Source organism: Curcuma longa, chromosome 16, assembly GCF_044706935.1.
Source record: "Curcuma longa cultivar G26 ecotype Majalengka, Jawa Barat chromosome 16, ITB_CL_G26_1.1, whole genome shotgun sequence".
Classification (NCBI taxonomy): domain Eukaryota; kingdom Viridiplantae; phylum Streptophyta; class Magnoliopsida; order Zingiberales; family Zingiberaceae; genus Curcuma; species Curcuma longa.
The window spans coordinates 3,779,022-3,801,764 of NC_133876.1; the positions used below are offsets into that span (position 1 = coordinate 3,779,022).

General features: G+C 36.7%; 1 protein-coding gene across 1 annotated transcript; it reads left to right on the forward strand.

Annotated features, from left to right (window-relative positions):
• Window positions 1–42: 42 nt before the first annotated feature.
• Window positions 43–22,743, forward strand: LOC141847599 (structural maintenance of chromosomes protein 1-like). The gene is given in 9 exon segments (XM_074735654.1): window positions 43–411; window positions 1,816–1,905; window positions 1,987–2,195; window positions 2,866–3,035; window positions 14,525–14,634; window positions 14,796–15,175; window positions 21,594–21,839; window positions 22,362–22,592; window positions 22,689–22,743. Coding segments are annotated over 9 exon segments (1,851 nt in total). The 3' UTR covers window positions 22,735–22,743.

Here is a 22,743-nt window from a genome sequence, read left to right on the forward strand (position 1 = left end):
GCTGCGCTCCACTTCGTGCGCTCCATTTCTGCTCCTGCTGACATGGACGAGAAAAATCGAGTTGTCCGCTTCCTCCGTGGCGACGAGCGTAAATCTTTCTCGCGGTGCCCAAATTTCAGAATCCCGTTCCCAAATTTCCCTTCCCCCGCCCGATTCCCAGATCTGCGCCCTAGAACACCGAGGCCGAAGACGCCGCCGTTCGTGCCCGCCTCTGCGATCCTTCGCCCGAGAACACCGAGAGCCGAGGACGCCGCCACCTCCTTCTGGTCGTCGCCGCGAGAAGACCAGCCGCCGCCCGATCTGTGCCATAAGACGGCGGCCTCCTTCGCCTTCGTCCGCCGCGAGAAGACTGAGAAGACGTCGCCGCCTCCTTCGCCTTCGTCCGCCGCCCGATCTGCGCCTTCGTCCGCCGTGAGAAGACCGAGAAGACGCCGCCGCCTCCTTCGCCTTCGTCCCTATATCCATCACACAGAATCAAACATAAAACTCACAGCTTGCTTCCTAATTTGCATCACTTGTCTTGGTTGCTATTGTTCGAAAATGATTGATGCAAGAAGATTCCCTTATTCCATGACTTATCTCAATTATGTTGGCTACTTATGGAGAGAATATAAAAAGGACAGCCTGGTGCACGAATCTTCCGCCAATGCGAGGTCCCAAGGAAGGGTCAAACCATACTGAATCTATTGTATGCAGTCTTTTTTCTTGTATTGCAAGAGGCTACTTCCGCGACTTAAATCCGTGACCACAAGGTCACACAATAATAATTTTACCATTGCACCAATGCTCCTCTTCAACTTATGTGGAGAATATGAAACAATAAAAATAAGGGAGAGAGCATGGAACAAATACGGTTATGACCAAGAAAGGACGATTTTCTTCCTATAATGATTTCTGTGATCATGAGGAGAGATGAAACATTAAAAACAGGTGGGAGGAGAAGTGCACCAATCAGAGTACTAGCAGAAGTAAAGGGTGATGCTAAAGTTGAAGAAACAGAGAGATATTTGTATCTTATACTAACTTGTTCTATTCTAATTGGAATTATGTCAGCGCAAGTGCAGCTCTTACTGACTAACCAAAATATATTGCTAGACACATGTAGAAATCAATTCTAGTACTTGATGTTTTGGTAGCATTATTTATTGAGTCTTGAAAATAATGAGATTAATCTTAGTACAATCGTACAAGAACCAATGCTCTGATATGATGTATAACATTCATTGTCGTTTTAGCAAAGTATAATCATAAGTCACGATGCTTGTTAAAATTTTGAAATTTTTGTTTTGTAAAATTTTAATTAAATTATATTTAGAGGTGAACAAGCTAAGTGCAAGGGGAATATAGATTAAATCTCCTTATTTTGAGTTTGCTGAGTAAGGAACAATATGGTTTTGGTATTGTGTGGTCTTGAAGAATGTTGAGTGTTGGCCTGCCAAGGTACCAAAATCGTACCATTCTGCCAGGAAATCAAAATTCAGGTACAAAACAATACTTCAAAGCTCAATTACACATAGTAACTCATGTACTTTCATTGATAAGTATTCCTCTTTTAAAGTTTGCTATTACCTCAGTATCTGCCCAAAAAAATGTCACATTGGAAAATTGGTTGTTTGTTGAATGATCTCTAATCTTGCCTTGGCATTTTAGCTGAATGACTCCAAATATTTTGGCTGAAGAATTTTCTGTTAAGTTTTTTTTGTTGTGTCAGGTAGTATCTGCATTTCATGTTCAATGTTCATTTATTTGGCTTTTTATGTATTCTGTTCTTTCCTGGATGTTTATAATCTTCTCATGTTAAAAGATCACATGTAGGCAAATATTCATGAAAAGCTTTCAAAACTAACTGATGAAAAGCAGAATATCAGAGAGGAGATTGATCGCCTAAAACCTAAGCTTCAGAAGGTGATTTCTAATTCTATTGTCCCGTTGCCCATATTAACCAGTCGCTTATGTGTTTGCTGCTGATCTATCTTGTTTATGCAGTTGAAAAGTGCTATTGCTAGAAGATCTGAAGAGATCCAAAAGCTTGAGAAAAGGATCAATACAATTGTTGATCGAATTTACAAGGATTTCAGTGAATCTGTTGGAGTGAAGAACATTCGTGAGTATGAAGAGGAACAGCTTAAAGCTTCTCAAGAAATGTATGAGAGAAAGCTTAGTTTAAGCAATCAAATGTCAAAGTTGAAGTACCAGTAAGCATTCAACTTTACACCTTTTTTGTCAATATAGTGATCCAAATTTTCAAAGTTAATGTATCGGTAAGCTTTCGATTCTATCTTTTCTACTAACTGGATTTTATTCATGTTGTTTTTTTGGGTCCATTGGCCATCAAAAATCATGTTATTCAATTGAAACATCTTTGACCTGTTGCTCATCAATGATCATTTAAGGCTGTACATTTAGTTACTGTTTCATAGGCCAAGCTTAGCCAGCAACTTGAATTGATCTGCTACTCTTGTGGGCTAGAACAAAAGTGTGTTAGAGTCACTTGATTAAGGTTTTTTCTCTAATTGACCATCAAAATCATCTCTTTTTTTAGTTTTGAAATTCATTAGTTGTGTGCTGTTTTATTACCAAATTTTCATTGATCATCACTAAATGCAGTGCAGTTTGATATGGAGTAATTGCCCTAATTGACTTAAATTGCTTTTCTTCTCTTGTAGGCTAAATAAAAGGGCAGTTTTTTTTTTTTTGACAATTTTTTTGACTGATTGGCCGTCAAAATCATGTTTTCAGTTAACATTGATCTGTTCTGTGTTATATTGCTTTGCCACCAATGGTCACTGAACATGGTGCATTTGGATAGTAAGTCTTAGGCTGAAGTTATGTCAAGTGACTCAAATTGCTTTGCTTCTCTTGTAGGCTAGAGTATGAACAAAAGCGGGATATGAAGGCCCCAATTGCAAAGTTGGAATCCTCAATTGATTCTTTAAAGGAAGAGTTGAAAGACGTAAAACAGAAAGAATCTAATGCGGAGAAAGCAGCAGCAGAAATTACAGACCAGATGAAAATAATAGAACAAAAAGCTGATGGTAACCTTACAAGTTTTATTTATATGCAAATGAATGTCCAAGTATTTTAGCATCTATATCAACTACTCTAGTGGTAATTACTTTTGTTGCTCGTTTGCTCTAATTTTGTTGTCAGGATTATAATATTTAGGAACCAGCAAATCACCCCCTTTTGGTTTGCTACATTTAGTGAAACTAAATGCACACATTAAGTTAGATTTTTCTGACCTCAGCATGAAGGTCTAAATAGCTGAATGAATCTGTTAGAATATTTATGGATAAATATTCTGTTAGAGATAAATATTCTATTTTTTTTATAGAATAATTCTCCTAGAATAGGTTCCTATATTTGTGTATAAATAGACTTATCTCTTGTAATCAAGTAAGACTCCATATTATTTTATATGGTATCAGAACCATAAGTTTTTTCTCCTCTGTCGCCTTCCTCGTCGTACGTTTTCCTCGTCGCGACGCAGCAATCGCAGCGGCTTCCTCGTCGCGTGTCTTCCTCGACGCAACGAGCAGCACACCTTCCTCGTCGCACGTTTTTCTCGTTCGTGACGCAGCAATCGCAGCGGCTTCCTCGTCGCGCGTCTTCCTCGACGCAATGAGCAGCAAGTCTTCCTCATCCCGCTTCTCGCGTGGCGATCTCCTCCGCCGCCTTCCTCGTCGCTCGTTTTCCTCGTCGCGACGCAACAATCATAGCTGCTTCCTCGTCGAGTGTCTTCCTCGATGCGATGAGTAGCACGCCTTCCTCGTCGCACGTTTTCCTCGTCGCGACGCATCAATCGCAGCGGCTTCCTTGTCTCGCGTCTTCCTCGACGCGACGAGCAGCACGCCTTCCTCGTCGCGCGTTTTCCTTGTCGCGACGCAACAATCGCAGCGGCTTCCTCGTCACACATCTTCCTTGACACGACGAGCAACACGTCTTTCTCGTCCTGCCTCTCGTGTGCTTCTCTTCTTTGCTGCTCTCTTCTAGTAACGGCAGCAAGCTAGCAAGTTCCAGCTCTCCTTTTCTTCTCCTCTTCCCGTTCTTCTAGAAGTAGGCAGACATCAGTAGCACCTACCTTGTATTTTTCCAGCAACACAACAGCAGCAACATCTTTTCGAAAGCAGGTACTGATGGAAAGAATGTTGATCATGTCACCTCGTAAGGGTGGCAAAGAACGTCCTGGTGTGATTATTACCACTGACTAGGACACACGATTGATAAATGTTGGAGCCTACATGGTCGACCTCCCCGTGCTGCACAGATCGTCCAAAGTTCTGTTGCTCCTTCAGCTTCCACTTAACAGTTGCTTCAAGAGCTAAGATTTGGAGAGGTTACACAAATGTCACTTATATGTGACAACCAATCTGCTATGCATATCGTCTCGAATCCAGTTTTTCATAAGAGGACAAAGCATATTAAAGTCGATTGTCACTTTGTCAGAGAGAAAGTCATATCTGATGAAATATCTACTAGTTTTATTAACTCACAAGATCAACTAGCAGATATATTCACCAAGTCACTGAGAGGTCCTCGAATTGACTACATATGTAACAAGCTGGGTACATATGATTTATATTCTCCAGCTTGAGGGGGAGTGGGAGTGTTAGAATATTTATGGATAAATATTCTATTAGGGATAAATATTCTATTTTTTCTTTTTTATAGAATAATTCTCCTAGAATATGTCCCTATATTTGTGTATAAATAGGGTTTTATCTCTTGTAATAAAGTAAGATTTCATATTATTTTACAAAATCTATAAACTAAAGGTAAGAAGAAAAAAAATCTCTCACTTGTCTTTATTAATGAACCATGACCTCCTTTTATAATTATAATGAAAATTAATAAATAAATAAAAAAAGAAAACTATTCTACCTAAAATAAATTATTCTAGCAAATCACTCTAAATTATATTGTATTTACACGCATGATTGGTTCTATACAAGGAAAGATAAAATATTTGATAATTTCCTACACTCCTCAAGCTTGGTTGTAAATATTGCTTAGACCAAACTTACCATTAAGAACTTTATGAGCTTATTCAGATAATCCTTTTGTAAGAAGATCATTAGTTGGCAAGATGTAGGAATATACTCAATACTGATAATGCTTTCATCCATCTTTTCTCTAATAAAATGACGATCAACCTTTACACGTTTAGTTCGGTTGTGATGAACAGGGTTGTGAGTTATACTGTTGGCTGATTTATTATCAAAATGGAGTAGCATAAAATCTTCAAACCGAATTTTAGATCTTTCATCACTCTTTTGATCTAGATGAATTCACAAATTCCATGAGCCATAACTTTGTATTTCGTTTCAGTACTATTTCTTGCAATCACATATTGCTTTTTGCTACACCATGTCATTAAATTCACCCATACTATTGTGTAATATCCAAGGTTTAAAATATTGAGCCATGTCGAGGTTTTGATCCTGGACTGAAATAATACGGTGTCGGTACTGTATCGTGCCATGCCGGTATAGTTTTGATATTTTTAAAATATAAAATATATTAATTAAAAATAAAAAATTTAATCTAAATATTCAAAAAAATATAAAAATATTTTTAAAAAAACAATAGGAGAATTTTATGAGGCTTTAATTAAGTCTATTTAAGTTATCCCAACTATAGCTAGGAGTTTATTAAAATTATTAACCTACTTATTATTAAAATTTAAGTTTTAAAAAAAAATCTAGATTTCATGCGATAGTGACCGGGGCATGCGCGGGCCCCGCGGTCGAGGCACGCTCGGTCTGCGTGATGCCTCCGGAGGCATAGCTGGACTCCCATGATGCTTCCGGACAATATCCCATCCAGAACACTGTTGTTGGTGTTGGAACAAAAAATTTCATCAATATCGAGCGAAACAACTCGAGATTTCAATCCTCGCAATACTTAGAAGTTGACTTTCTATCATTAATTGATCTTGCCAAATCTGTATCAGTGTATGCACATACTCTTCTATCCTCTGTTTTTGCAAAGAATAAGCTCTTCCCAGAAGTTGGTTTCAAGTATCTCAAGATTTTGTATACTGCATTCAGAGGACCTTGATATGGTGAGTACATATATTGATTTACTAGGCTAACTGTAAAGGCAATATTTGAGCGTGTATGTGAGAGTTAAATGAGTTTTCCAACAAGATGTTGATAACTACCTTTGTTAATCGGTTCTTTAAATATTTTTTCCTTATTCTCCAATTCAATTGGCATGTTACTTGGCTTGCATCCTAACATGCTAGATCTAAAGTGTATTTCCTTTAAGAGACTGAAATATCCTTTTTGTTTTGAGCAATCTTCATTCCTAGAAAATATCTCAGTATTTCAAAATCTTTGACTTCATGCACACACTCTTCTATCCTGAGTCTTTGCAAAGAATAAGCCCTTCCCAGGAGTTAGTTCTAGGTATCTTCATGCACACACTCTTTATCCTCAGTCTTTGCAAAGAATAAGCCCTTCCTAGGAGTTGGTTTCAGGTATCTTAGGATTTTGTATATTGCATTCAGACAACCTTGATATGATGAGTACATATATTGACTTACTAGGCTAACTGCAAAGACAATGTTTGGGTGTGTATGTGATAGTTAAATGAGTTTTCCAACAAGACGTGGATAACTACCTTTGTCAACCGGTTCTCCTTTAAATATTTTTTCCTTATTCTCCAGTTCAATTGACATATTACTTGGCTTGCATCCCAACATGCTAGATCTAAAGTGTATTTCTTTTAAGAGACTGAAATACCCTTTTTATTTCGAGCAATCTCCATTCATAGAAAATATCTCAGTGTTTCAAGATCTTTGACTTCAAATTTTTGTGCCATCATTTTCTCACAAATAGTGTATGATCTGCTTGTCCTTGAATATATCTAAAATTTTTGATCACTTTGGAGTCTATCGAACTAGGCACGAGATGAATATTGGGCTTACATATAGTCTTACCACCCAAATTTTATCAATAAACCTTCTCTTCAAGCTCTCCATTGAGAATGATATTTTTTTATATATGTAATGACCAATCTTGATTAGCTTCCAACGATAGAAGAATTCTAATAGTATTAAGTTTGATAACAAGAGCAAAAGTTTTGGTGTAATTAATCCCATAGGTTTAAGTAAAGTCTTTGGCCATCAAACCATCAACCTTGCACTTAATCGTGAAAATCCATTTGCAATCAACGATACTTTTCCCTTGTGGCAATTTCACCAAATTCTTGGTATTATTTTGTTTGAGAGTATATATTTCCTCAAGAATAACAGTCTTCCACTCAAGAATAGCTAGTGCCGCCATAATAGACTTGAAAATTAATTCGCTAGACAATTTTGAAGTGAAAACATCAAATGTAGAGGATAAATTAGAATATAAGATAAAGTTTGAAATGGGATGTTTAGTACAGGATCAAACACCATTTTTGAATGCAATTGTTATATCAAGATCGAGAAATGTTCCTAACTCATTATAGGATTCTACCATCGATTTATCTTCTTGGTTGCCGCTAGAATTCACAATTTTTTTATTAGCTTGAGAATTTTTTCTCGAATAAACTAGGGTATCATGTTTTGACTTGATACTCCAACTGTTTCACTAGTGTGAGGATCGACTTAGATAGGATTAGATATGGAGACAAGTGTGGTATCCAAATTAACATTAAGCACAGGGAGAGCATCTTCACCATCCTTTGAGGACACCCCACGACCGTGGAATGTGCGATGATTAGGTCATGGTGCATTTGGAGAGCCCGATTGTTACCACGACCATCACCACAACCATGGAACGTGCCACAGTCAGGCCGTGGAACATTTTGGAGAGCACGATTATCATCATAGTCGCCCCCATGGCCATGGAATATGCCACGGTTAGGGTGTATCACGTTTTCGTTCTTTATTTCCTCTAATTTTTTTTGAGGTTTGATAGAAATAAGGGATACAAAAGGTGATATCAAAAGTAACACATATTTTCCTTGTGTGTGGACAATAACAACGATAATCCTTTTGAGTAGGAGAAACTCGACAAAGACAGTTTTAAGAACTCAAGGGTCAAGTTTACATGCACAAAAGTCATATATCCAAATGTCTTTAAAGATAGATTATTGAAGCTCAAAATTTGTGGATATATTTGAGTGAGAAAAGACAAAGGTGTGACAGTTTATGGAGCGATTAGAGAGACAATTGATAAGACATGTAGCTGTGAGGATTGCATCCTTCATAAATATTTTGAAAATGCATGGTGAATATAAGGGCACGAGTTACTTTCAACAAATGATGATTTATACGTTTAGAAACTCTATTTTGTTGTGGAGTATCGATGAATGAGCTTTGATGAATAATTCTATTTTTCAATAAATAGTCACCTAAAATGACATTGAAATATTCTTTTCCATTATCGATTCTAAGAATTGGGTCCGAATCATTTTATGGAAGACTTTGAAGATGTTACTGATTTCAAATTCGTCATTAAGAAGATAAACCCAAGTACCCTTTGTATGATTATCAATAAATGAAATAAAACATCTTTTCCTATGAGAAGTGCGAATTTATAAGGGGCCCCCACATATCACTATGAATTAATGAAAATGGAGTAGATAATTTATATTATTTGGGAGAGAAATAGATGTGAATATGCTTAGCTAGTTGACACACTTCACAATGGAAAGACAAAGGATCTTTATTAGTAAATAATGATGGAAACAAACACTTCAAATAACCAAAACTATGATGGGCAAGACGATAGCGTCAAAACATTATTTCTTTATCACTAGAAACAGAATTAAAAGTCACATGAGATACTAAAGACTGACTATTTTTATCCTCAAAGTAATAAAGACCTTTATATATTCTAGTACCGCCAATCGTCTTACCCAATCATAGATCTTGAAATTGACACGACAAAGGTAAGAATTTAGGAAAACATTGATTATCAAAAGTGACTTTGCTGACAAAAATCAGATTGCATTTTAGAGTAGGTACATGAAAAATAGATTTCATAATAATGTGTTGAGATAATAGAATATTGCCTATTCCAACAACTACAGTTAATGATCAATCAACAATCCTAATAGTGGTTTGACGAGAATAGGATAATAGGAGCAAAAAAGACTTGAGTCACAAGATTCTGGAATCAATGATAGGGGTTGTTGAATGATTTAAAAAGGATGAATTGAGTTTACCAGATTGAGTCATGGAGCAGGAGCCAACATTAATGCTGGAAGAAGCATTGAGGCCATTTGGTTGGGAAGTTTACAATATTGTTTAATTTGTTCTTTGGTGAAGGGAGCAAAAACACCAAAGATAACAAGTCTGTCTTGGCTTGATTGAATATAATATCCACGACCTTTATTCCTTTTTCGTGTTGTCAATTTGTTGGGTTCTTATATATTTCCTAACATTTATCCTTGGTGTGGTCTGGTCGGTTGCAGTGTTCACCTCTGTTAGAATATTTACGCTATGTTTACTTGGAGGTGCGGAAAAGAAAACTGTAGAAAGTTTTCCTCCGTACTTATCCATCCATCGTTTACCTCTGAAAATTTTTAGGAAAGAAAAGAAATTGCATCAGTCCGCGGATGATTTTTCCGTCAAAATCTATCCCCGCCAAATCGGGCGGAAACACAGCGGACGGACGCGGCTGAAAAACTGTTGAGCCTTTGCAACGCGGCAAGTCGGAGGAGGTCGCGCCCGAGTTGCCTTCCGGAGAGAGAGAGGCCAACCAAGGAGAGCGATGAAGTTCGAGGTGCTGGAGGCGATGAAGTTCGAGGTGCCGGTGGTGGCGCTGCCGAGGCAGCTAGATCAACCGGTGAACGCGAAGCTGGTGGAGGAGATCGGGGCGGGGCGAGAGGTGCGAAAAGCGAAAGGGGCGCTGGGCATGTTCGACGGCGAGGAGGTGGCACGGGAGGATCAAGGAGGTGGTGGTTGGAGCGGAGGGCGAGGGAAGTCGCGACGATGATGGCGAAGAAGGGCGATAAGGAGATCGCGGCGTTGGTGGAGAAGATGGCGGTGCTTTGCGAGGAAGCAGAGAAGAAGAAGCAAGGTCGATGGCTCCTCGTGGAGCGACAAGAAATAGGGCAGGCGGAAGGAAGAAGACGAAGAAGAGCAATAGAGAGCGCAGTGTCTCTTGTACGATTTATCTGACATTTTCAATTTTGTTTTTGTTGCCATTCCTTTTTTTTTTTTACTAATTTGGGTTTTAAAAAGAAAATTTAACCACCTTTATTTCTGTTTTCTCCTCCTCGTTTACCTTAAATCCTTCGTATTCTCGTTCCCTTTCCCTAGGGATCCCTTTCCATTGGGAATTCTTTTCCTTTCTCCATCCACAGTTCCAAGTAAACATAGCATTAGGGATAAATATTCTGTTAGAGATAAATATTCTATTTTTCTTTTTTATAGAATAATTCTCCTAGAATAAGTCTCTATATTCGTGTATAAATAGAGACTTATTTCTTGTAATAAAGTAAGATTCTATATTATTTTACATGGTATCAGAGCGAGGTTGGGTTTAGGGTTATCCGCTCGAACCAATCCTCTTCCTTCTCTCTCTGTTCGCCATGCATTTTCCTCGCGTGCGTTTCTGTTCGTCTTTTTTACCGACCGGATCGCGACTTCTTCTCTCGCGATCCCTCTTCCGCTTCTCGATCGGATCGCGACTTCTTCTCTCGCGATCCCTCTTCCGCCGGCGACTTCTTCTCCTCTCAACCCACTGCTTCCGACTGTCAATTCTGAATCAACAGAGGTGATCATTTAGGCGGCACCTCTATCCGCCGCCTTCCTCGTCGCACGTTTTCCTCGTCACACGTTTTCCTCATCGTGATGCAGCAATCGCAACTACTTCATCGTCGTGCGTCTTCCTCGACGCGCCGAGCAGCACGCCTTCCTCATCGCGCGTTTTCCTCGTCGCGATGCAACAATTGCAAAGGCTTCCTCGTCGCGCGTCTTTCTCGATGTGACGAGCAGCACGCCCTCCTTGTTGCAAGTTTTCCTCGTCGCGACGCAGCAATCGCAGCCGCTTCCTCGTCGTGCGTCTTCCTCAACGCGATGAGCAGCACGCCTTCCTCGTCGCGCGTTTTCCTCGTCGCGACGCAGCAATCGCAGCGGCTTCCTTGTCGCGCGTCTTCGTCGAAGCGACGAGCAACACGCCTTCCTCATCACGCGTTTTCCTCGTCGCGACGCAGCAATCACAGCGGTTTCCTCATCCCGTGTCTTCCTCGACGCGACGAGTAGCATGCCTTCCTCGTCGCGCGTTGTCTTCGTCGTGACATAGTAATCACAACGACTTCCTCGTCGCGTGTCTTCCTCGATGCGACGAGCAACACGTCTTCCTCGTCCTGCCTCTTGCGTGCTTCTCTTCTCTGCTGCCCTCTTCCAGTAACGACAGTAAGCTAGCAAGTTCCAACTCTCCTTTTCTTCTACTCTTCCCGTTTTTCCAGAAGTAGGTGGACATCAGCAGCACCTACCTTGTGTTTTTCCAGCAATACAGCAGCAACAACACCTTTTCGAAAGCAGATACTGATGGAAAGAAGGTTGATCATGTCACCTCGTAAGGGTGGCAAAGAACGCCCTGGTGTGATTATTGCCACCGACTAAGACACATGATTGATAAATGTTTGAGCCTACATAGTCGACCTCCCCGTGCTGCACAGATCGTCCAAAGTTCTGTTGCTCCTTCAGCTTCCACTTAACAGTTGCTTCAAGAGCTAAGATTTGGAGAGGTTACACAAATGTCACTTATATGTGACAACCAATCCGCTATGCATATCGCCTCGAATCTAGTTTTTCATAAGAGGACAAAACATATTGAAGTCGATTTGTCACTTTATCAGAGAGAAAGTCATATCTGGTGAAATATCTACTAGCTTTATTAACTCACAGGATCAACTAGCAGATATATTCACCAAGTCACTGAGAGGTCCTCGAATTGACTACATATGTAACAAGCTGGGTACATATGATTTATATTCTCCAGCTTGAGGGGGAGTGTTAGAATTTTTAGGGATAAATATTCTGTTAAAGATAAATATTCTATTTTTTTTATAGAATAATTCTCCTAAAATATGTCCCTATATTCATGTATAAATAGAGGTTTATCTCTTGTAATAAAGTAAGATTCCATATTATTTTACAACCTCAAAGACATTTATTTTGACACTGACTTGGTGCAGGACATATTATTTTCCAATCTTGTAATAGATTGTGGTGCAATAATCTCATCACGCATGACCTTATGACGAGCTTCTTCACATCATACTTTTGAGAAAGCTTCTTCCGGAGATAGAAATGAGTCACGTGAAATAATACGACCACATACTTCATCCAAATTACAATTAAGACTAGCCAAAAAATCAAATGCACGTTCCTTTTCAATATTGTGGTGAATTTTGATGCTATAATCAACGCACGTTAAATCTTCTTTAAGAAATAGATTAAGTTTTTGTTAAAGATCTTGAAGATCAGAGAAATATTGTCATAAAATTTGAACTTTTGTTTCAATTCTTTCAGCTTCGATTGTAGTTCAAGAATCTAGGAAGTATTGCCTGGATCGGAATACATCTTCCGAGTTGTGTCCCACATCTCCTTGCCAATCTTGAATCAGAGATAACGACGGCTAATGTTGGGTTTCATGGAGTTGTTCAATTAGGCAATCACTATTGAATTCTCGGTCAGTCAGAACTGGTACGATGCATCATTTGATGTGGGCCGAGAAGAATCATCCGTAAGATAACCCAACTTCCCTTTGTAACAAATAACTAGCCCATTGTAAATAATTATGACCATTTAGCTTATGGGTTGTAATTTGCAAGGATGAGACGTTACTTTCGGAAAGAGAAGGGATGACGATAGAAATCTTTTCAGTTGTGGATTGAGTGGAAGGCGGTGGACATCGTTGTTGTTTTTGGAGGAGAAAAATCACATGTATTTGTTTATAGAGAGGAACCTCACTCTCATACTATATAAACTAAGGTAAGAAGAAAAAAATCTCTCGTCTTTATTAATGAACCAAGACCTCCTTTTATAATTTCAATGAGAATTAATAAATAAAGAAGGAATAATAAATAACTAAGTAAATAAAGAAAACTATTCTACCTAAAATAAATTATTGTATCAAATCACTCTAATTGGTTATATCCTATTTACACATTGGCTCTATATAACAAAAGATAAAATATTTGATTATTTCCTACAGAATCTCGTCTGATGGATTGGAAGGGCTTCTTAATTTGTCTCTCTGGTTCTGAAGCTTGTTATTTTATCTAATTTGGAGACCGACTCCTACAACTTGAAGGGTAGATTCAGTTTATTATGCAGAATATTCCACGTGGTATCTTTGAAATAACAGAAAGCCAGTCTGAAAAAACTCACTGTCATAACAACAAATCCTAGTGATTTTGCATCGCCTTGAAACATGTCATGCTACAAGATAATTGTATCAACTTATATATGTTATTTTTTTTCAAACAAATAGTGTGACAAAAATATTTGCCCGTGAGCTCTATGAACAGGATATACTGTCCCCTATGCAGCATGCCCATCAAGCAGAGCCGTTGTCCTCTATGCTAGGGTGAAAGCCATTAACACTAACTGGAAATAATTATAATGCAAATTCAGGCATGCCCTTTAGCTGTGAAATTGAATACATTTTCATTTGTTAGATCTTTTTGTTTCTGATTAATTTTTTTATGGGCACTGAGTGATTATCATCTGAAGGAAAATGTGTCTGCATCAGCTTCAGAAGTTGAATTTTTCAGATCAAGATTCATGCATTTTGCAGTTACATATACATTTGAATCCAACATCAATTTACAAACGTCCAAACAAAATGTTCATTGTACCATGGTTTGAAATCTTGAATGGGGTTTTGATCCTTGGCCAGAAAAAGACAGTTTCATGCCATACCGAGCGTGCGAGACATAGTACCAAAGGCATTGAGGAGGCGAAGAGGGGAAGAAAAGGAGAAGGAAGGAGATTACCTTCTCCATTTCAGGATGCCATGATGAAGTTTAGAGAAAGCAAACAATATTTTGGGATGTTGTGACAAAACCCAGAGAAGACAAACAACAATAGGAAGATTCTGAACAAAAAGAGAAGTTCGTGTGATTTTGCCAAACCCTTGCTTGACCATACGTGACCTCACCAATGCTTGCATGATCCTCCTGACACCATAAAAGTAAAAAAACATGCATGCAACCTTGGTGATGTAATGAAAGTGCAGAACCTTTGTTCAATCCTCACTGATGACAGTAGACACTCGTGCGACCTTGTCGATGCTGCAGAAACTCATGCAACGCATTTGCCCATCACCATAATGTTCACCTGCCGTAGTATGGTAATATTGTGAATGTTACACCGGTGCTGGGTGGAATGTAAATTCCGTCTATGTTGACTGACTCGATGTGACATTTTAAACCATGCTTTATACTAACCAGTGTCTCTAAAGTATATTTCTAAATGCAATTTTGGCATATGCTTAAGATTTTGATAATTCCTAGTTTGCTTCTCAATTTAGGATGACAACAAATTATTGATTCTCTTTTCTTGTAGAGTGGAAGGTCAAGTCAGATGCGTGTGAAGATGCTATTGACGAACTAAAAAAAAAGAGTGACAGTTTCAAAGGAACTATTGGGAAGCTGGAACGTGTTATAAATTCTAAGGTTGGATGATGTTTCTTTTTCCACTGTCTTTCAATTTCCTATAGAGATATTGCTCTTAAAATGTTATGGGAAAAAAAAGATTTGTATTCATCCTTAACATCATGGCAGTAAATTAAACTTGTCTATTGATGTCATCCTAAGAAGGCTTTCTTTTGCAACAGGAGGCACGACTTGAACAGCTTAGATCTAGTAAGCAAGAGGTGCTTGATAAGTGTGAGCTTGAGCAGTTGAAACTCCCCATGGCCAATGATGGAATGGAAATTGAATCTTCTAGCACACAACCTGTCTTCGACTATACTCAGCTGAGAAGAACATATTTGCAGGAGATGAGAGCTTCTGAGAGAGAAAAACTTGAGTTAGATTTCAAGAAAAGGATGGACAATTTGATGGTTGAAATTGAACGAACGGCTCCTAACTTAAAAGCACTTGATCAGTATGAAGCACTACAAGGAAAAGAAAAGGAAGTAATTGAGAAATTTGAAGCAGCTAGAAAAGAAGAGAAGGAAATATCTGAACGATATAACTCTGTTAGACAAAAAAGGTACACTTTTGTATCAAGAAAATGTATGTCATTGTAATTTGAGTTCTTTAACAAGTATTATAATTGTCTTATGCAGCATATTGTTGAATGACTCTAGTTATGTGACCTGATATGTCTGCACTATTTGGGGCTAATTTACAAAAATCAGTTAGTTGCTAAGGCATTTGTGATCGAACTTCTACTTACAATTTAATTATTTTTTTCATTTACAATCCAATGCAAGTATTGTCTAGCGGAGCTTTAATTCTGATGATAATAGATGTTAATGTGGGGAAATTATATTAGGGTTTTAGCCCCTTAGGTTGTACTTTCTAGTTATTTTTATATTTCCTTATTACAATTATAAAATCATACCCATATACATGCATAATAATGTAAAATAAATTCCCAACACTTTCTCGCAAGTTGGATAAAAAATATATAAGAGAACACTGCAACTAGGTATGGTAATTGGAGCTAAAAAAAGACGTAATGATCCTCACAAATTGCACTTACAGAACTATCTCTTTGTGCTTTCTCTAGGTTGGAGATAATATGCATGACTTGATTTTCACAATATAACTTTATTGGTCAATAGGAGCACTACCCTACTTTGTAATTGTTTTAACCAGATAGACTCATATAGTGAGTCATAACTTGTATTTTGCCTTTGCACTTGACCTGACTACTACACGTTGCTTCTCCAAAGATATTGCATTGCCTCAAAAAAACACACACACACAATAGCTTAACGTGAATCTCCTATCATTGGAAGAACTAGCCCAATTTTCATCTCAATTCCCTATAATTTGAAGATGGCTTCAGTCATAATATAGAAATCTTTTTTGGGCTGAATTGTTAAGGTATTAAAAATACTTACAACTGTCTTCCAATGATGACGGAATGGGGATTTGAGAAATTGATTGATTATACATAAGGAGGTGTTAAGTCCGGTGATAGTAAAACTGTTCAATTTACCAATGAATCTTCAGTACTTATCTAAATCATATAATTCCCTTCTCCTTGGCATCAATCTGATATTTGGCTCGATAGAAGTGTCAACAATCTTAGCTCCTTTCATTCCAACTTCCTCAAGTATATCACATTTTATCATATATATATATATATATATATATATATATATATATATATATATATATATATATGTTTCTGATAGGTAATCTTTGCATAGGATTTAGTTTAGATTGTTTAAATTCTTTGTTTGAAAGTATTGATGAAGATATGCTTTTAACCTTGTAATTCACCACTTGCTAGTATCACCTATGTAACTAATAAGAATGTTACAATTTCCAAATGAAGAGGAAGGTGAAATGTGATCTGATATGCTCGTTATACCAAATTGGAGAAAAGTATAATTTAATTCACCAAATCATTTTCTTAGAGATTGGTTTAACATGTACAAAGACTTTTTTGATTTGCGCACATGGCCATACTCTTCTCGAGAAACACACTTAGGAGCTTGCTCCATGTATATCTTATCTAGATTTCCTTGGAAGAAAACATTCTTTGGTATCTAATTGATGTGATGACTATTAGGATATAGTCATTAATATGAGAGATGGACTGAAGCACGCTTAGTCTAGGGGAGAATGTGTCTATATAATCAACACCATCTATCCTTGTGTTCCTTGATTGCTAATTGAGATTTAGCTTTGTTATTTGAGCCATCATAGATGTTTAAATAGTAAGTACCCATTTCAATCAACCGTCAAGGGAGAAGGGTGATAAGTTCACATGTACTATTGGAATGTGACATTATCATTTCATTTATAATATCTCTCCATCTCAAATCAGATGGGAACTCTAAAATAGTCTAAGATAAGGAAGCACATGAAATATAGTGAGAAGGAGATGTGAAATGGTGCTCTGATGAGTTCCTTTCTGTACAGCAATAAAAAGATCCAAGATTGAAGGTAGGATCCTCAATCGAGGATTCTAGTAGGATGATGAGTTTGGTGGAGCAACTAACTAATTTAGATTGTGGTCTTCTACTATTGGGTTTATAGTGACTGAGTTGTTATAAGTCACTCTGTAGTAGAAAATGATGGTATGGATAATGAAATAGGAATAACATGGTCTTCTACAATTGGTTTATAGTGGTTGAGTTGTTATAAGTCACTATGTTGTAGAAAATGACGGTATAGATAATGAAGAATATGAATTACAAGTACCTCACCTAGAGACTCAAGCGTGGTAAGTGGAGTGGACAAAAAGGTCTCAAAAAAATCATCTTAGGTGAAAGCCTTATGAAAATCAGATGAAAAACAATGACTAACTTTATCTAGATAAGAATAGCTACAGAGGATGCATTTAATAAACTATCAGGACAACTTTGTCCAGGATAATAATGAACAAATAGTTAGAGAATAGAAACAAGTCTTTGATCATGAAGAACAAAAGATGATATATAGTTTATAGGCTAACATGACATGAGAATTGATCCATCCCAAAGTTGCAGACGGACTTGCATATAAAGTAGTAATGTTCTTCTAGTCTCAATCAAATGCTTATTATTTGATCCATTCATGCCATTTTGTTGAGGTATATTAGAGCAAGAGGGTTGATGGAGACTACTTTGGTTAGAGAGGAAGGTACTAGAGAAGTATGTTTGGTGTTGCCACTTGTAACACATGAATTGGGGTTCCAACCTATATTTTTATGGCATCTCAAAAGGTGAGAAAATAGAGAGTTTCAAACCTTTTTTCCATCAAGAAGTGTTATGCCATTCAAGAAAAATAATCAATATAGCCAACAAAATATCTAAAAACAAGCTTTAAGGGATATTACTGGGAACACAAACGGTTATTCGGAGCAGAAGTACATTTGCTGTCTTTTAATTATTGAAGAAGGATAAAAAAAATATTTAACTAATTGCTGGGATTCACACTAAGACTCTGAATACTCCATAAATGAGGAGTAACTTTTTGTAGAATTTATATGTTGGGAGATGCCCCAAGTGATGATGTATTCGCCAAACCACTGGAGTTGGTGAATGTGTATGTGAATTGATAAGCTTTGTGCCCTTTACCAATCACCTAGTTCACAAATCTATAAATATATTTAAAAATAATTTGCAATAGTTTCCTATTTATTTTTGTTGCCATCTAGGTCTTTGAGCTTCTATGTGAATGACTATTAATTAGTAGCTAAGTGTACTCGTTTAGTATCATGTGCTAGGTTTCTCAGTTCTCTCTACCATTCTTGCATTAGTTATTAAATATTTTGTTTAATTAATAAATATTAATAATGTTCATATTATTAGATCTCTATGACTTACTGAATTTAATAATTTATCAATCTTAATAATAATTCATAGCATCCCTTCTCAATAATTAATGAATAATCATTTTAATTTGATAATAACGTTTACATTCACTAATAATTTTTGTGTAATATTTTTATTAAATCTTTTATGAATTAGTTATTGTATTTAATAATTGGTGATGTATAATAACTTTTATTATTAATAATAATTAGCTACTAATATTGTTATTAGAAAATCAATGTGTCCAAAAGAAATTGATTCAAGTAGGTTGTAAATGAATTGGACGTTGGTGAACAAGCTTGTTATTTGATTTGATAAAGTTCATTTATGTTTGTTCAATAAATAAATAAATAAATATATATATATATATATATAGCTTGAACACTAATAAACTTAGTTTGTTGAAGTTCATGAACAATTTATAAATAAACTTATTTATTATTTTTTGTAAAATTTGATTGTAAATTATTTCTTTTTTTAATCAAATATATAACAATATAGTAATTTGTAAATTTTTATAATCTTAAAAAAAATATAAGTTGTATATGTTAGATAAATGTTTAACCTATTTTATAAAGGCAACAACAATTGTTAGTTGAGCTCGATAAAAGGCTTGAGCTTGGTAAGATTTTTAATAAATAAGTTTGAACAAGCTCGATAAGTTAATAAAATAGATTGAATACAACTAAACTTGGTTCAGTTTAACTCAACTCATTTACACCACTAGATTCAAGATATTTTCTTATCAGAGTAATTTCTTTATATGCTCATTAATTAATATATATTTTAATTTGATATGAATAGGTGGGAATCAAAGAAAAACAAAGCAAGAGCAAAGGTAATGAAGTAAAAATTAGAGAAATTTAACATTCGAATTTCAAAATTCATCTACAACATCAACCAAGCCTTTATCCCATTAAGTGAGATCATCTATATGGATCCTTCTATGCTATTGAGCTCGATTCCCTACTGTATCCTCATATTTACTTTGTTTTATCATTGCTAATAAAGTCCTCATTGGTCTTCTTTTTCCTCGATTAATATACATATTTATCATGGTATTACATCGTCTAATTGAGACATTTATTTGTTGCTTAACTAAATATTCATACTATCTTAAATGCGTCTCTTAGAGTTTTCTCTTAATAGATGCAACTCCAATTTTAGCCGACCCCACCTAGTGGGATAAGGCTTGGTGGTTGTTGTTGTAGATGCAATTCCAATTTTCTCTCTCAAATTCTTATTTCTTATCATATCCATCCAATTTCAAAATTCATCTAATGCATGTATTTTTTTTTAATAAAGAAGTGAAGAATTAAATTATTTTAAAAACTCAATTTATATTTCTTGTTTGGTATATTGTGTTGCTTTTTTTTAAACAGTATTTATTAAGTGAGTTTATGATTATACTTTGTTGCAATTGTTGGGTCATTGACGTGTTGAATATAAGCAAAGATAGCAGTAACTTTTATTAAGAAATCACTTTGTATGTTTGCTCAAATGTAAACTCAAAGGAGGCATATAGAAAACAAAAGAAACTGAGAAGGATTGAGTACGAACAATCTGACCAATGCATTTTTGTGATAATAATGGTCCGTCAACTAGGGTAACATTTGGAGGGTTAGATGATGTAAGGTCATAGAAAGTGGAATTATTACTATGGATACACTCAGAATCTGAATCTAGGATATGAGTATTTGATGCACAAGCATGCATCAAACTAGCAATAGAAGAATCTGCACAGCCTAAAGATGTGATGGATTGGAATGATGCATATGAAGTTTGCAATTGAAGTGTGGATACTCTTCAATTGGCACTAATAGCAGGATTAATACTGAAGACTTACTCCCTAGAAGACTGTCACGTTGAGTTTTATGGCAAAAGAGCAGGGGAATAGTTGAAGAACTCTGATCTTGGAAAGAAATAGTTGCTGAGCTATATCACTAGTTAGTAAGGATAGTGCAGCAATTAAAATTGTGGATGATAAGCATGGATTGCAGTAATCCCACTTAATCACTCCTGTTGAGGTCCCTATGAGGTCAGCAGTGTGCATGGCATCACTAGATGGAGAGTGCTCTTTGAAAGTGTGGTAATGCTTGGTTTAGCATTCGAAGCTCTTGGACAAGGTGGTAGCAGACACGGGTGGATCAGATCTTGATTTCTCAGTGATCTCTTAGAAAGATCTTCTTGAGGTTCATAGGAAGAAGGGAAGAGAACGGAACATGGGAGGCCTGATTAAAAGAAAGTTTTGGATAGAGGATGCAGACTAGAGAAATGGGTAAGGGCCTATTGATCTTACAGATGGCTGTTGAGCTTGCTACCTGCTTATGGATGGAAAAGATGTTAGGAGAATTCAATGTTGTGATCTACAAATCAATGCTGCTTTCTGGTTCTTTGATGTCAAGAAGCAGAAGCACTGTAAGAAATCAGCACCTGGAATGATACATGCTAGAAGAACCTACGATCCACTGGAGCTGCAAGAAGAGAGCAGCTGTACCTGACCATGTGAAAAGGAAGAGCAAACAGAGAAGAGAAGCAGTGGTTAGAGGACCAGAGTGCTACGCCTAGGAGGAACAGTAATGGGCTTCGTGTTGCATGAGGAAGATGCTTTTGGATGTAATGAAGAATGCCCTAAAGAAAGATTCTCAAAATCAAATGAAGAAGCCAAATACAGCTCAATTTTTTGAGCTGATGGCAAGCTAGGGATGATTGTGTGAAGTGAGGAATCAACTATGCTGCCATGGTTGTATGGGAAAACTATCCTATGCTTTACCACCTCAGCTAGTCCCTTCTACCAATCTGTATATTACCTTATTAACGGTTTATAGTTGCATCCATGTTTATTTACAACAATGCATACTAGATTCCATACAATAGAAAATGGATTTCACTTATTGGAAGTTTGAAAATGATACCAAAAGCAATACCAGAGATCTTTCCATGGACTCATCTTGTGTACAGAACCATAATTGTTAATTAATAGAGCATCCTAATTCTAATGTTAGTCAATTATCTCAATTTTCTTGATTTATTGGCGAATATGAAAGTTCTTTGTTTGCAGTTTCATTATTTACATGTTTTAGTTTTTCTTCCCCTCTAATCAATTATATTTTACCAACCTGTTGTACATTTCCCCTTTTTTGAATTTTCCAGGTATGAACATTTCATGGAGGCCTTTGATCATATATCTAAAAGTATAGACAAAATTTACAAGCAATTGACGAAGAGTCAAACACATCCTCTTGGGGGACAGCTTATTTGAACCTAAAATGAAGATGAGCCTTTCTTACATGGAATCAAATATACAGCCATGCCCCCTACCAAACGGTTCAGAGATATGGAGCAGTTATCAGGCGGTGAGAAAACAGTTGCAGCCCTTGCCTTGCTCTTTGCAATTAATTCACAGGTATTTCTCATCAGCAACGTTCTGATTTTCTGAGCAGCAAATTTTTGTGTTCTTGAAATGATGACTTGATTTCACTTGCTCCTGAGTATCCTGGTTGTTGCTAAGTACCAACTTATCTTGTTGCTCAAGCTTTAGCCAATACAGGAAATTGTATGGTTCTATATGAAAACTACTTAATTTCTTTTTAATGCCATTTGAATTTTGAATTATTGGTTCTAAAACATAGTTATTTTTGAGGTAATGTGATTATTTTCTGTTCTGATGGATAACTTAGTCTAGCTGCATGTTTATCTTGCTCGAGAACTTTCAATATCTTTTCTAATAGATTTTATAAATTTATGCAACTCGATGTGGACCGGGCTGCCCTTTATGCAACTCGATGTGGACTTTCTAAACTAATCATTCTTTGATTTTAAATTAAATGCCTTCAGTATGCCTACTGCTAAGATTTAAGCCCTGGTAATGCTGAATCACTACAATGCGAAATTCATTCATCTTCTCTTTTCTTACTGATTCAGTTACAGGCCATCTCCATTCTTTATACTGGATGAAGTTGATGCAGCTTTAGATAACCTGAATGTTGCCAAGGTTGCTGCTGGGTTCATTAGGTCCAAATCATGCGATGGTGCTCGGAGCAGCCAAAGTGATGGAGGATGTGGTTTCCAGAGTATCGTGATCTCACTCAAGGACAGTTTCTATGACAAAGCTGAGGCATTGGTTGGCGTTTATAGAGACTCTGAGAAAAGGTGAGTCTACATTGTAAGGTTGACTTATTTAAATAAATATCAGCAAGCACATCTAACTCAAGTTTGTGTTTGTCCTAAATCATCATTTGCAGCTAGCTGTTCAAGAACTTTAACATTTGACCTAACCAAGTACAGGGAGTAATGAAGCTTC